This window comes from Kryptolebias marmoratus, linkage group LG11, assembly GCF_001649575.2.
Source record: "Kryptolebias marmoratus isolate JLee-2015 linkage group LG11, ASM164957v2, whole genome shotgun sequence".
Classification (NCBI taxonomy): domain Eukaryota; kingdom Metazoa; phylum Chordata; class Actinopteri; order Cyprinodontiformes; family Rivulidae; genus Kryptolebias; species Kryptolebias marmoratus.
Genome location: NC_051440.1, coordinates 1,234,313 through 1,250,464, shown reverse-complemented (window position 1 = coordinate 1,250,464; position 16,152 = coordinate 1,234,313). Strand labels below are relative to the sequence as shown.

The 16,152-nt window shown below is 40.2% G+C and overlaps 2 protein-coding genes across 4 annotated transcripts in view; one reads left to right on the top strand and one right to left on the bottom strand.

The window, feature by feature from the left end:
* Nucleotides 1–16,152, bottom strand: part of ric8a (RIC8 guanine nucleotide exchange factor A) — a 31,739-nt gene that overhangs the window by 5,489 nt on the left and 10,098 nt on the right. For both annotated transcript variants that reach the window (XM_017433905.3, XM_017433906.3), the window contains 10 exons: nt 12,826–13,039; nt 11,920–12,071; nt 11,765–11,845; nt 10,048–10,147; nt 7,885–8,072; nt 6,942–7,036; nt 6,092–6,242; nt 3,889–3,984; nt 3,654–3,798; nt 307–451 (listed from right to left, as the gene is read on the bottom strand). In XM_017433905.3, coding sequence (XP_017289394.1) covers nt 307–451; nt 3,654–3,798; nt 3,889–3,984; nt 6,092–6,242; nt 6,942–7,036; nt 7,885–8,072; nt 10,048–10,147; nt 11,765–11,845; nt 11,920–12,071; nt 12,826–13,039 — 1,367 coding nt within the window. The remainder of the gene's footprint in view (nt 1–306; nt 452–3,653; nt 3,799–3,888; nt 3,985–6,091; nt 6,243–6,941; nt 7,037–7,884; nt 8,073–10,047; nt 10,148–11,764; nt 11,846–11,919; nt 12,072–12,825; nt 13,040–16,152) is intronic.
* carmil2 (capping protein regulator and myosin 1 linker 2) overlaps nt 1–16,152 on the top strand; it is a 163,495-nt gene that overhangs the window by 143,866 nt on the left and 3,477 nt on the right. The window lies entirely within an intron of this gene.

Here is a 16,152-nt window from a genome sequence, read left to right as displayed (position 1 = left end):
GTGCCAAGGTTCCACGCCTCTACGACTTACGGTTCGTCCTATCTCACGTTAGGGGGCGCTGTGGAGCAGTTTGGCCACGCCCACTTTTGATTTCAATGGAATCGTGCAATTTCTCACGGGGGACAATTTTCGGTGAAGTTTGGTGAGTTTTTGAGTATGTTAAGGTCGTCAAATTTGCGATTTTCGTCGGAACGGAATAAAAAGAATAAGAATTCCACGAAATACAATAGGCCTTCGCAGGCGCTGTCGCTGCTCGGGCCTAATTAAAGTTATTTATCAATCCATCTATATGATGATGGTACTGACCGGGACTTTGCCTCTCTGTACTCCTCTGTCTCAGAGTCTTCATCTCCAGAGTAGATCCCAGGGTCTTTACCCCCTCGAAGTAGCCCCCTTGCAGCAAGCAGACCAGCAGCATTACCATATCCAGTGTACTTAATAAACCTTGAAACTGGACAAACAGACACTAACATTACATGGCTGCTAAAGTCAACAAAAAAAAAAAGAAAACACATGAGCTGTCGACTGAGATATGGAATTATCTACTGAGTTTCAACCACGTCATGGAAAGACTGAGGTATGAGTTTAGTGTTTTTGTTTATTGGTCTCTAATGTGTTTTGTGTATATTTACTAGTTAACTGGAGTTCCTGTTTTATTTTTGGAAAACCTGTTCCACTGTTTATTTTAGTTACTTTTGCTTTCTACTCTTCCTGCACACCTACTCATAGTTTCTGTCTGTCGCACCTGATTCATATCAAGTTATCACTTATTGACCATTATAGTCATGGACAAAGAAAATCCACCTTCTTTTAAATCTAGTGTTTTAACTATCAGAATTTAATCAAAATAATCTGGGCTCTCATTTATAAAACATTGCTTAGGATTCATACTAAAAGTGTATGTACACCCAAAAGGCTAAAATGGCATTTGACAAAAAACATTCAGATTTATAAAACCATGCCTACACACACCAGCAAGCAATTTCTCCTTATAAATCACATCTGTACCTAAAAGTTTGCACACAAGGACCTGCTTCAGGTTCTGGCCTCCACACACCCACATTCAACCATAAATGGTCAATACAAAGCACCTCATGAATGTGAAGGTGTATTTAAATGAGCCAGCTGATCAATGTTATTTCATGGTTACCAATGGTAACCACGGAGAAAAGAGCGAAAAAACAAAATTTTGCAGAGTCAGAAATCAATGTGCTGGTCAGTGAGGTGGAGAACAGAAAATATATAATTTTGGGGAGCCACAGTAGTGGCGTTACAAATAAAAGGAAGCGTTGTGAGCAGCAACACGTCGTTCCCACTGTTAATTCAGTGAGTGGGACAGAGTAGACCGTGTCCAAGGTGAAGAAAAAGTGGTCAAATTTTAGGGTGGAGGCAAAAAAGCGACTAACCAGCCACCGCCAGAGCATGTCAGCCACAGGTGGGGGTAAGGGCGTACCCAAACTGATACATTTTGAGAGAAGGACGACAGGTGTTGTGCCAAAAAGTGATGGTCTGCTCTAATGTGTGTTAATCTGTGGTACACATCACTCTGGTGATCATCCAGGGAGAGGAATGTGATGGGGAGAAAACTTATGGCTCACCAGCAGAAGCATAAATATAACTGCTGTTTTGAAAGCTTATGATAAAGTCGACCTAAGATTAAAGTTTGATTATGGAGTGAAATTAAAGGAATCATGATGCAGTGTGGCTTCAATTCCCCACTTCACCATCTGTGTCGCCAGCCTCCCCTGTCTCTAAAATAAGCATATATGGTACGCGTGGCTCAGAGTTGGCGTGAGGGACCGAAAGGGACTCATCAAGTTTGTGTTTTATAGATCACAAACTTTGCATGGAAAGTGATGTACGCAAGTTTCAGGCCTCGTTTTGTGCGTACGCCAGTTTTATAAATGATACCCCTGGTCTTTACCAGGTTCTACAATAATTCAAGTTTGATCTCAAGTGTACAAATACAAGTTCTGCATTTATTAAAAACTAAGCCAAAATGGAAAAGCTGAGTGAAAATTGTCTACAGAGGAGTTCATAGTCAACTAAGGGTGTATTCACACCAGGAAAGTCCTTTGGTCCGCTTGTTTGGTCCGGACCAAAAGTGGACTTTATTTTTTTCGTTTGGTGCGGTTTGCATTCACATTGTGCTTTTTTGTAAGCGGAGCCACGTGGGTGACGGTCATTGCTCCCATTGGACAGAAAGACGGGGGCAGCGGTTGGAGCACAGAGCACAGACCCAGAAACAAAGATGGAAGTCCTGCGTGCCGTATTTGTTATGTGCACATTCGTTCTGTTGGTACAATTACAGTACCATTTTGAAATTCAGGAGCAGCTCATTCAACGTCAGTTTAATGACGTTTTACTTCTAATTTTGGAACGGCGCCGGCAAATGCGTGCCGCAACCCGCAACCCATGATGCTTAGCAACGGTGGCCCGTGAAGTCCAAAAAGGCACATGCTTTACGTAGTTAGTTCGGTTCAAGTCCGGTCTGTATTCACACCAGAAATGAACCGCACCAGAGTTCGTTTGGAAGCGGACCGAGACCCGCTTTTTGAGGTGGTCTCGGTCCGGTTGTTTGATCCGCACCGAAGTTCGCATGACTGTATTCACACCTGCACAAAATGTCCGGACCAACGCTGGAAACAAACTCTCCTTCGATTAAAGCGGACCAAATGTGTCAGGTCTGAATGTACCCAAATGACTGCAAGGAGCCAAAGTCCTGTAGATGCAAAACAAGCCCAAATTACCACCCTGCCCACAGTTGATATGAGGAGTTTGTACTGATATGATACTTTTCTTTTCCAAACATGCTGCTGTGCATTACGGGTAATTATCTGTACTTTAAACTCATGTGTCCAAAGAACATTGTTCCAGAAGTCTTGTGGCTCAATAAGATGAAACCGTACAAACCTAAGTCGTGTTACCATGTTGTTTTTAAAAGAGATAAGGCTTTCTCCTGCAACCCTTCCAAACAAGTTGGACTTGTTTAGTCCTTAAATTTTATTTCTTTTCTTCTTTGATGTATTGCAATACAGACATAAACACTTATAAACTGATTTTAAAACATCCAAAAAACAATTATTACTTAATGGACATCTTGTTGCAGAGTGCGGAGCTGCAGCCCAAGAGTTTATGGAGTCACACAACAGAAACAATATGGCTAATCAAGAAACAGGTGTGATGGGGCACGGCAGGCAGACTGAACAAAAGTACTGACGGAGGGAGAGGTGAGATTGGCACAAAAAAAGCACACAATGGAACACAAGGAACAGGACTAAAGAAAAATAAAACAAGGCAATAAAAAAGGAGGAAAATCTAACGATAAACACAAAAAAGCCACCAAAAAATAAACAAAAACCTAAATCCAGTGAAATAATCAAAATTTGTAGTTTTCATTTAAATATTTGCTCTGAACAATGACGAAAACTGTGTAATCAAGATAATTGATTATTATTAGAAATATTCCCTCCTGCCTCTCTCATGTGTGAGACAAGCAAAGCAGGCACAGCTCCAGTGCAGCTAGAAATAATAACAACACCTTCCCCCTCAGTAAGATTTTTAACTCCCATTACTTATACAGAAATGCATTGGCTATAAATAAGTAACCAAAGTTAAAAACCTAACACAAAACCTAACAAATAATTTCTCACCACGTTCTTTGCAGAGAATAAAAAGGAATTCAGCAGCACAGTCCTTAACATCAGTGTCAATGTGAGTCATAAGACGGACTATTTTGTTCCTCAGAGTATTGCCCACTTCTGGTTTGTTTGTCACATCCCGGAGAGGGGGCAGCACCTTAGCAACAAAGCACACATGCAGGATACTCAAGTCATCAAATAGTTACTGTTCTCCTAAATTAGTCCCTTGCCTCAGCCCAGTACTAACCTTTGACCTCAGAAACTTTCTGGTCTCTCGATGGATGCGGGCGCTCTCAGTCAGCAAGTTTAAGGATGGTAGAAGAGTCTCCTTCAACTTATGTCCCTGAAAGACAGATACGTAAGCCTTCAGTAGGCCGGTAAAGTATCACATTTTAATACACTTGTTCATCAGTCCTTCGGAAGTCCTCATGACTCCCTCCAGACTCCTTGTGGGTAATTCAAGACTACTCCATAAGTCCTTCATGAGTCTCCTTCAACCTATCTCCACAAAATACAGACAGCCAAACCTTCAGCAGGTGGTTAAACTATCAAATTCTACTCCTCTTCTATAATGGTGCTTCATGAGTCCTCCATTAATCCTATTCCTTCAAGTGTCCTTCATTCATCCTTTGTTAGTCATTCATGAATCCTTCATGAGTTCCAGGTTTGCAACTTAGCAACTCTGTCAATATATTTAACAAGTTTTCAGACCCCTTTAATGACTTTTTGTTTTTTAAAGCGACTAGGGACAAATTTAGTGACCTTTTCTTTTGTTATTGGCAGTGACGTGCGGTGAGGTTCATGGTTGGTGAGGCACTGACTCCTTTAGAGTCAGATTTACAAATATATAAACCCAAAAGGGTAGCTTATTCAATTGGCTACTGGTTATTTCGTATCTCATCAGCGTTCTTCACACACACACACACACACACACACACACACACACACACACTCTCTCTCTCACACCTAAGGTACATATTAAAGATAAGATAAGAAAAAACTTTACAATTATCATTTTGGCAGTCAGATGGAGCAAAACACAAAACTTAACGGCTCGCAGCAGTGCACGTGACTCTCACTCGCCTTTGCGTAAAAGGACAGCAGCAACAAGCTCCCGTTGGCTCACGTACGCCCCCTTCAGTGCGGCAGAGTACTGCCCTGCCTCACCTTGTGCCTTTTCACTGCGGTTTTATGTCCCCTCAGCAAAACTAAATATGTCACTAACAAACATTAAACGTAAATGGTTAAAGACATTAGCCAGACTGTGCCTGGTTATTGGAGACTTTTGGAGACTCTGACATCAAAGAAAGCATTGTTCTTTCCCATGAGCAGCGGGTGCTGCCATCAGCCCCTCCCTGTCCCACAGGTTGCTCAGTTCTCCTGCAGCCTCTCTCCCAGCTGCAGTAAAAGCAGGACAAATTCACCCCACCGCAGCCAGACCCTAAATGAGTCATGCATGCATGTAGCTGCCACTGACTGATAATCATGGCGGGATGTTAATGTCAAATTTTCACTGTCTAAAATAAATTACTGCACTAAAATAACTTTGAGTGTCTTTGTGGGGCACTTTGGCTTGTCCCAAGCCTGGATAAAAGAGGGGGGTTGGAATTGTGACATGAAACAAAACAAGACTGGAAAGAAAAAAGTGAATTTATAGTTCTAAACATATCGAAACTGTTTGTTCACTGACATTTTGTCTCTCCCACATTATTGTTCACTAGTCATCTATGCAAATTGGGTGATGACGTCATTTAGCGACTTTTAGGACAGCCAATAGCAACTTTCCTTAGTGAAGAGTGCACTGTTGCAGCTCTGTGGCTCTAATCAGGAAATTAAGTACTTTCAAGATATTATCCTGCAGACAGGTTTGTTTATTTTGAAAGCATCCAGTATTTATTGCTACATAAATAAACTATGAAAGGTTTTCATAAAGTATGAAACTTTGATTACATCTTGGAGCAAAAAAAACTTTCATAATCACTCCATCCATTGTCTTTACCAGCTTTCTAATTTCTGGGTTGCAGAGAGCTGGTGCCTATCTCCAGCCATCACTGTGCCATCACAGGGATACATTTCATACAGTACCACAAATATAAACAGGTGGCAAATCACAGAAATTTCAGCTTCAGCACTCCAGATTTACAGAAACTAAATTCAGGTTTCAAGATGGGTTGAAAATGCCTGCGATGACTCTGTAACTATTTTGAGAAAATTGTCACACAAATCTTTCTAACATGCTCAAAATCCCTGCGACATGAGAGTGAACCTCTGCCACTCATGCAAGAAGATGGAGAACCACTGTGAATGTTTTGAGACATACTGGAGACTCCCATACGAATGCTTTATAAATTTTGTTACCAGCAGTCGTAGACCAGAGAAATACTGGTTTAGGGCATAAATAATAATAACATCTAAAGCAATGAATCCACATAAAAACTATTGTTTCTTACCCGCTCAAGCCTTTTCTCCATGAAATCCAACAGCATGTTGACAGCATCCATGTTGACCCCCATATACTCAATGGAGCCTTGTTGCACTTTGGGCATCAACAGTACATCCAGACAGGGCAGTGGCAGATTGCCCAACAAATTCACAGTGTGGCTGAGAAAAAAAGGAAAGAGATGAGAAGGGGATGTTCTCACAGTGCAGAAATGACTTAAGGTAGCATCACTGGGCTGCAACTATTGAGAGACTAGTTGTCAACTCAGAGAAAATATGCACTTTTTTAGTCATGGTCTCACTGAATTCTGAGTGTTTGTGACAAAGAGACCAGCTAGCTGTGCAAGCACATTCCGCATCATCAATTTTTGAAAATTTACAGGCTATTTTCATGCACATGCCTGTATTAGGCTGTGCACATTATTTGTTGCCCATCTCCACCCACATCAAAACCACCACAGCTCCTTTTGTACCCACCTTGGCCGCCACTCCAAAATTTTATATTTAATTTACTGGAGTGCACTTTAGAAATGAAGATAGGCAAGATCATCATCAGAAAAGTTTTTAGACCTGGATATGCTCTCTGCTAAAGGAGAGTTCCTGGGCAGATGTCAAAATACAGCTCTTGTTTTAAATTCAAGCAACAGGACTGTGAGCCTCTATAACTCACACATGGAAATTGAGAATGCCCTCAAAAATTCTGAAACATTTTGGGGACTCCTGCATTAATGCTGTTCATCACTTTGTCACCAGCAGTTGCAGTCCAGTGAGATACTACCTTCATACATCAATTCATTCATGAAAGGCTGTATCTCACTAAATGGAGTGATGAATGAACAGAAGAGGAGAGGATTATCTCACCTGTGAAACTCCTCAGTCCGCTCTTCTCCGTCTGATTGGCTCATCAAACAGTGTCTCAGGATGGCTCCCAAATGTCTGTACTCTGCTGCCTCTTCCTTCACACACACACACAGACAAGTTGTACTGCTCTTGTTTTTACTGTCTGCTTTACATTTGCAGCAAGGTTTTAATTAAAATAAAAAATAATAATAATGGAAGTGACAACCTTCTGTTGCTAATGAGAAGAATAATGACACACAGTAACTTTACATTTTGTTTTAAAAATTGGCTAACCAAAAAAGGGTCACTAAACTAAGATCATTTGTCATGTTTTGGAAATGATATGAGGGAGGCGTCTGTCACACATTTATTGAGTTTCGCTCCATGTCAACGCAGCTGAGTTCTGCTCCACATCTCTTTTAGTTCCATGGAGATTGTTTTATTTCTGAGAGCTCATGTCTGTGTGCGACGTGGTCGTCTGTTTTATGGAACTATTTTCTTAAAGTGGCTATTGTTAAAGTCACTGTCTCCACTGTCTCTTCACCATTCTTGTGTTCTGCCCATTGCTTTGAAAGGTTGACCTTATTCACCTTCAGGACCTCTACTCTTTACAGCTTCACTGATCTACCTGTCTCCTTCTCATTCACACGCATGGGTTCTGTCCTCCTTCTGACTTTCATTTATTTTCTCTCTAGAACATACGTCCACCTCTCCAGACTCTCACTACAGCTGTAATCTGTAAACATCATAGTTCATGGGGACTCCTGCCTGACCATCATCACTGCACCATTTAGTTTGATGTGAAACGCCTTAAGAATGATTAGATGGGTTATATTGAAACCTAGCCCAATATTGTCTGGATACCAAGAAAATTGATTTTACAGACAGCAACGACCCCTTGACTTGTTTCCAAAAGGTATTATCTTATTTATATGAAAAAAAAGTGTGCCATTTTCCTTCTTACCTCATCAACATTACGCCTGTTTGTGTCAAATGTGATGTTAAAAAGTATTTTCAGTATTTCCATAGCTAACTCTGTTTGCTGCCTGCTCAGTGGAGGGAGTTGTTCAGGAGGCATGCCTTCGAATCCTGCCCTCGTTGTCTCTAGTCGGTCTGGCCAACACAGACCCAGTACAGCATCCAACTGGTTGCCTAGAACAGACACAGGACAGAAAGTTATCAACTTTTTCTTTTCAACTTTGAAACTGTGTACATTTGTTTAAAAAATAAAACCTATAAATATGTTTCTAGTTATGTTACTTATTCATTGTGACATTCTGTAATGTCACAATGTATGTAGGAATATTGCCTTTTAAGATGTTGGTCTTTCATGGGAATTTTGACAAAAGAAGTGCTTCCACTAAAGCCAGCAGGTTACAAGCAGGCTGCAACTGTTGAAGACTAGTCAGACACTCAAACATGTGAAACAACTGAGACAAAATAGGCATTTTTTTTCTGTTGCGATGTTTGCGACCAAGTGACCAGCAAACCGTATGGACACATTTTGAACAGCCAATTTTTATTAAAGCCAAGCACCAGCTACTGGTATACAGAACCATAGCTCAAGACTGTAAGACTAGACACACAAACCCATACACCACCTGGCTTGACAACAGGAAAGCCTATGATTCAATCTTGCGCACATGGATACTGGTGTACTTGAAATTGTACATCTACAGGACACTAAAGGCCTTCATCAAGAACTGTATGGGAATGTGGAAGATAACTCTAGAGGCCAATTCAAAGCCAATTGCACAAGTCAGCACCAAGTGTGGGATATACAGAGGTGATGCTTTGTCCCCACTCCTGTTCTGCATGAGCCTGAACCCCCTCACCCAGGTCATCCCAAAAAGTGGCTATGGATACAGGTTCCAAAGTGGAACAGTTGTCATTAACTTATTTTACATGGATGACATTAAGCTGTATGCCAAAAATGAGTGAGACATCAACTCACTGATCCATCTCACCGGGATATACAGCAAGGACATTGGTATGTCATTTGGACTGGATAAATGCAGTCAAATGGTATCCAAGAGAGGCAAGGTGATTACAACTGAAGGGGTTGAACTACCTGAAGGCAACATTGTAGATGTCCAGGACAACTACAAGATCCTTGGAATCCTACAGGCAAATGACAACCAGGATGAGGCTGCAAGGAATTCAACCACAAGCAAGTATGTTCAGAGGATACGGCAGGTCCTGAAGAGCCAGCTGAATGGTAAGAACAAAGTCCAAGCCATCACCACGTATGCAGTGCCAGTTATCAGACACCCAGCTGGCCAAAGGAGGAGATAGAAGCTGCTGACATCAAGACACAACAGCTCCTCACAATACACGGAGGGTTTCACCTCAAGTCCAGTACCATAAGACTGTACACCAAGAGAAATGAGGGAGGCAGAGGACTAGTCAGCATCAGAGCCACTGTACATGATGAAACAGTGGCTGAAATAGTGTACAGGGACATCAATGCCAAGTATGAACTGGAGGTTCCGCAGTCAAAGTTGGATACACCATGAACAGGTGATGGCTAACCAACCCAACATTGTAGTGCTCCTCCCACCACACTAATTTTATTTTCTCCAACTCCTTCAATTGGTGCATAAATACAAACATGCCACAGACACTCAGAGCAGGTGGATTGAAACAGATGCTGCTTGTAGAGAAAGCACAACCTACCCTGCTTGTGTTTTTAGGCAAACATATCCATTAATTATAAGGCTTAATGCCTGATTTAAACGGAACTGGGTTTATTAAGAAAACAACTGAGTCTACAGCACTAAATTTACAGGTCTAATGAAATAAATAATAAATGAAACAAATAATAGTTATTTAAAACCTGGATCAAATCTGCTTCCCTTCATTTCTAAAGTTTACTCCAGTAGAATAAATCGTAGACCTGCCAAGGTGGGCACAAAGCGAGTTGAGGTCGATACAACATGGACGTGGGCAATAAAATAATGTGCATGACTTAAAATACAGTTTCATAAGCCATGCACACAAAAATAGGATGTGATTTTTAAAACCCGGCTATACCGCTCGCTAGTAGCAAACACATAAAATTAAGTGAGACTGCAACATAAAATTCTTAGCCAAGTGACCTATCGTTCTTTCACAGAAAATAAGTTACCTAGGAGTCTGATGCCATGAAGCTCCCGGGCCAACTGTGCCCTGACATCCACTCTCAGAGCAGTTAGCAGGAAGGTGAGACGCAAATCAAAAAAAAGAACCTAGACAGACAAATCATGTGCATTAAAAATTACTATCTAAACAGTCTTTTTTTTCTTCTCAGAATGAAACTAGATGCAAAAGACTAACAAAAGAGATGCAAAAGAGAAACTGAATGACTTTAGTCAGCCAGTTCTTTGATAAAGTATTTATGGTTTGACAGTAATTCAGAACAAGGCTAATTGTGATTTTTTTAAGCTAAGTCTTGTACATCTGAGGGCTATACTAAAAGGTAAGATGAACAGCTTAGTCAGCTTTGCTGAGCTGAAAGTAAGAGTTTTTTGTATTACAAAGAATAAATTAACCTGGCTAGATCATTGTTGGTGGCATGGGGCACAGTGATTTGTGATGCCACCTCACAGCTTAACCCTGTTCAGGGTCGCAGGGAACCTGCCTGGGTCGGTCACCAGTCCATCACAGGGTCTCCCCAAGAAATTGGGCAAGATATTATTCTAGTTAATCCACTTAATTGTTTTATCAAGGTTTCTGAATTTGATTGTGCAAAGTGTCTGATCGAGGATGATAACCTTTATAAAGTTTGCCTTAAGTTACAGTTACTAACTTTAGCAGGCCTAAAATGGTGTTTCTTCTTTAGTTAATTCAGGACTCGTTAGGACACTCTTAAATGCAGGTAGTTGTTGAACAGTCTTCCCTCTGCACCTACCAAACCAAAAATAAATAAACAATTAAAAGGCTGGTATGTTTTGAAAAAAATAAAATTGCCTGCTGACTTTCATGCCAGAGGTTTACACTAAGATTATCTTTTGTTGAGAAATGAAGGAGTTATAACTGTTTTGGTCAAATGGAGAAGGCGGGCAATAATTCCTGAAACACTGTCACCACACAAATGCAATGACTAATCCATGCTCTTCATGTGTCAATAAACATAATGCCATGCTCAGCCATCCTTCATTCAACTTTTAGACAGAAAGCAAGAAGCTTCTGTTGTCATCATAGTGAGGTCTGCTGGATGAGGGTAGAAGAAGAGTGGACGTGGTTAAGGTTCTGAACAGAAAACTCCCTCATCTGCTTCTCTCAGGCTGCTGATGGTGTTTCCTCTTCTTTCTGAAACTAATGCTAGAAGACCAGAAACCTCACATTTTTAGAGGAACATTTTAAAGATCCTGACAAGATCATGAAAACAGCCTAACAAAGATGTGATAACTGTGGAGTTAGTGTTTATGCTAACATGACATGGTCTTTTAGTGGTCGCTGTTGCTAGATGGAGCCTGGAGCATGGTCATTGTGCATTTTTTGTGGAAGTACTGTCATGGGAATGTACTGCTGATGAGCATGGTGGGAGCATCTCAGGAAAAAAGTAAATGGTGAGTACTAGAAGGGTAGTAGCATCATGACTGCCTTGACACTGAAGGAGGTTTTCCTAATTTGCTGCAATCCAACCATATTCTGATAGGTTCATAGGTTCAAGTCGTGGAGAGAGTTGTCTTTCTGAGAAAAGGAGGGCTTACAGTTTAGGTTTCTGTAGCACTATATGAACTCCTTATGTGGTAAAAGCACAAACCAACAACATTCTGTTAATTAAAACTAAATTGTTTGCTGCCTTGAAATTAAATGGTTTTAATAGTAACATAAAAAATATGTTTGATTGATGCCAGTACCTCATGGCTCCAGGTTGGACTGTGGCTTTGCTTCAGTCTCTTGGCCAAACCTTTAATAAGATGGATTTCAGCTGCAACCACCTGTCATACACCCAGCACATGCATTAAAACCAATCACAGTTCCAGATCTAAAATTGTTGACCCCTCAGACTGACCTGTCCAGTCTCATTGTGAAGCAGGATGTTACAGATTGACTTGAGAGCTTCAACAATCACTTCTTGATCAGGGTTCTCTGAAGCAAGGCAGGATTCCTTCACTGTACTTGATCCTTCTGCTGTCTCTTCCTCATCTCTCCCTTCATTGTCCACTAAAAAGAAAAATAAAACAGCAGGTGATGGGATTTTTACACTAGGTTCGTAATGAAGTGTCCACTTTAAGAATGATGGACTAATATTCAGTTAATTCTCTACTAATTACATTGTCATACTGATGACCTCCAGCTAGAACGGACAAAAGACAAATTGCAGTTTATTTCATTTTGGTTTCTACAGTGATTACTGCCAAAATCTCAACCTTCTTGAAATGTGATAAATAAGTTTAACTATGTTTGTGTCCATTTCACAAACGGTTCCCTTTTCAGGTTGTTTAGATGACATTAGAAGTGGCTATTCAGGAGTTCATGTTTTTATCCCATGCTAATCAAAGTGCTTCCAAAGTGCTATTTAGTAAGCTCAATTTTGATTCTTCAAAACATCAGTTGGATGTTACAGAGGCAGAGTTTTAATTAATTTGCTCTGAACTTGGTCCATCATCGCATCCAGAACATTAGCGTCAAACCTCGCCAGCCAGACCTGACACTCCTGCCATCATCAACTGAGTTTCCAGACCAGACAAAACTGCCACTGACCCAGTGTTACCTTCAAGCTGGGACCAGCTGACCCTCCAGTTGACCCATGGCTCCGAGTTCCTCATGCCACAAGTAACTCAAAGGGTTACAACACCCTTAAAGTTTAAATATGGCTTAAAATAAACAAGAATTGAATTGGTCTGTAACAAGTTAAAACCGAGAATGTGTTTGGCAGCAGAATGCCTCTGAATCAAGTACTGACAATTATTATTACCTTGGCACTCCACTGGCCGACCTTTGAGCAGTGTGGCAGGATAGATTGTTGCAATGCCAGCATAGTGGGCGAGGGTGGACATGGCTGCGCAGGAAATGAAAGGATCCACACCATGTTTGTCTCTGGACAAGATTCGTATGGTCTCCAGACAGGCTTGCAGACAGGGAGGCTGCAGCTCCCTGTTAAGGAAACCCATCACCAGTTCTCCCAGGTGCTGTGGCACACCATAAATAAAGTTAGACAAATGTTTCAGTAGCAGGGGTTTCCCATAAAAGTTCCAACGGAGCAAAAATTCCAAGCCAACTCAAAAAGACTGTTGTAAACAAAAAATTATGTTGTGCTAAACAAAGCAGTGCTGTGAGTTTAATATTAAACTGTTTGTTTTTATTTCTGTCTGTTTCTATTTTATTAAACCAACCACACACACTACTTTACAACCTCTGTTAGGAAGATATTGATATAGTGTTTGATTGGAGAAAAACACATTGTTATGACTGTTATGTGCACTGAGCTCAACAATTAGCCAGTATCTCACTGGGCTGCAACTGTTGGAGACAAGTTGGTAACTTAAAGTTGAGAGAAAATATGTGAGGGCTGAGTTATAATCTAACTGAATTCTGAGTGTTTGTGATCAAATGACCAGAGACCCGTGTGGCCACGTTCTGAGTGGACAGTTTTTGAAAATAATGGCCTATTTTCATGTGCAGAGTTCTAAAAATATATTTTAGGTTGTGTACAATCTTTTGCTACCCATCTCCACCCACACTGTACCCACATCAGCCTGCTTTGTACCCACACTGGCAACCACCCCTAAATTTATGATTGAATCTATCAAACAGGAAATAGAGAGATATGGACCAGTGTTTTAAAAACTGATTTCAATCATTGGTGTGTTTTTACACATGGACATTTGTGGTTGTAGTTTTAGATCTTTTTTGTCATAAAAAAAGCTTCATGCAGGAAAGATTTTGTTGCTCAAATTTTGTGAACATGTTAAAAAGTCAAGTCATTAGATAGCAACCCTCTGTGACTCAAGAGAGAAAATTGAGAATTCCCCAAAATGTTTTTTTTTTATATATATACATGTGAATGTCTCTCACCAATGACTCTCAAACAGCTGCAGACCAGTGAGATACTGGCTTTAGCAAATCCTACTAGTTTTTTTTTTACTTGTATCTGGAACATGGTTAATCTCTGTGAGCAGCAGACACTCATTAATCTGTCCCCAGGATGGGACAATGGTATGACCAGAGGCTGAAAGTAACAAATTACATTGACTTGAGTTTCTGTGTACTTTGTAATTTTTAGGTAATTAATCTAATCTATACTTTAACTTGAGTATGTTTTATTTCAAGTATTGTACTTCATTACATTTAAAATCCCATCTGTTACGGAGTAAAAACTGTGAACGTAAATATGTGAAAGAAAATCAGGAGGTGAAAAAAAATGTGCATCATAACACCAGCGGTGACTTGGTCTGTTCCTTACCAGTCAGCTGGATGTAGAGGATAAAATAAATCTATTTGTTGGTTGGTTTAATGTTCCTTAAGTGAGAAATATATTGTCTGTTGCCCAATTATTTCAGGTTTTATGTAAACTGTTAGGGTTTTCTGAACTGTGAGAAAGTGCTGACTGAAGACTGAAACAAACTCAGGAGGTTTAAAAAAATACAGCAGTCAAACCACATATAAAAACATAAAATCTTAATTTTAAATGATATCCTGATTTTTTTTTCTCATTTTGTCTCTCGTAGTTGAGGTCTACCTATGATGTCAATTACAGGCATATCTCATCTTTTTAAGTGGGAAAACTTGCACAATTGGTGACTGACTAAATAATTTTTTTCCCCACTGTAAAAGAGTCACTGTTTGAGATATGCTGGTGTAGATTATCAGTCATCTGGGACATGGCCAATCCAAAAGTTTTTTAAAAACAAAGCAAATGGACTTCTATTCTGTTGTTGAATATGTTTTGCTTCCCATCTGGGGAGCTATATTATTTAAAAACTGGAGAGTGTGGAATTCAAAACTTTAAACTGCCTATGATGCTCCATTTATGCACATACAGATTAATCTCCTTCCCCTCCCCCCCTGAGGGTTGTTGGGGTCTTTGTTAGCCTGGCTTACAGAGAGATGTTTTGGTCACATGTTTGAAGATATGAGTTAAAGTGAAACTAACTGGGTATCTGTCTGAAATTTGGTACCTCTTCCTCAGTTTAAAGTTGTTTGCTGTTGTTTATTATTAATGGCTTCCTTTATACCCCTCTCAAACCATCTGTCTTCTTTGTCCAAAATATGAAAATGTGGGTCCTCAAAACAGTGCAACAGTGACCCTTATCCTTGAGGTGTAGGAGCACAGCTGAGTCTTGTTCTGAAAAGTTGGCTCTCTTACGTTGAGCCCTGCATCTGTGGAGAAGCTGTTTAGTTTCTCCAATATTGAGGTATTGTAGGTTTTAAAAAAAAAACACAAAAAACAGAGTATCTCATGTAGTTTAAAGGTTGGAACTCCACATTCTCACATTTTGAATTGATAAATCTACCCAGATTTGAAGAAACTATCTTCAACTACAGAACAGAAGTTGAAATTGTGAGAAAATATGCATATTTTCACTTGGATTCACACTGAATTGTGTGTGCTGCACTAATGTTGTACAAGCATATGGTGAAATTGGGGCCAAAATTTGCCACATAACTGTTGCACCACTGTTGCATGATGTTCCTGCAACAAAAATTTCAAATTTCTGACACTTGTTGCTTGACAGTTGTGAGAATGTTGTACAACAGTGGCTTGATACTTAGGGTGACACTTAAAGCGGTAAGCAGCTCAGAGAAAAGGTTGCTGGATGAAGATCAGGCTGACCTGCTGAGGGCTGCAGCAGGTCTCCACATTGCTACTGTGTCAGGTCACATGGTGTTTGTAATGTCTGGTTCTCATTGTTGTCTCTAATCAGTCACAATTCAGTTTCACAGGTTGCAAACCCCTCACAAAGTTGTCTCACAAATTTTCACACATTTTGACCCACGAAAACTAAATTATAAAGGGTTCCAGACAGGTTAAAGAAGGCCACAACAACTCTGTGACTATTTCGAAAGAATATTATGTGCATCCATTTTTTAACAGATTCAAAACTCCTCCCATACAAGCACGAGGCCCTGAGACTCACATGAGGAAATAAGAAACCCTTGTGAATGTTTTGAAATATGTTGTAGACTTTGTTGTCCATGCCATTCACAATGCCTCCAACAGTCACAGCACAGTAAGATACTGATTTTAATTATAAAATCTTTTTTTTTTTTTTTCATTATTGGTACTACTTTTTAACAGTTT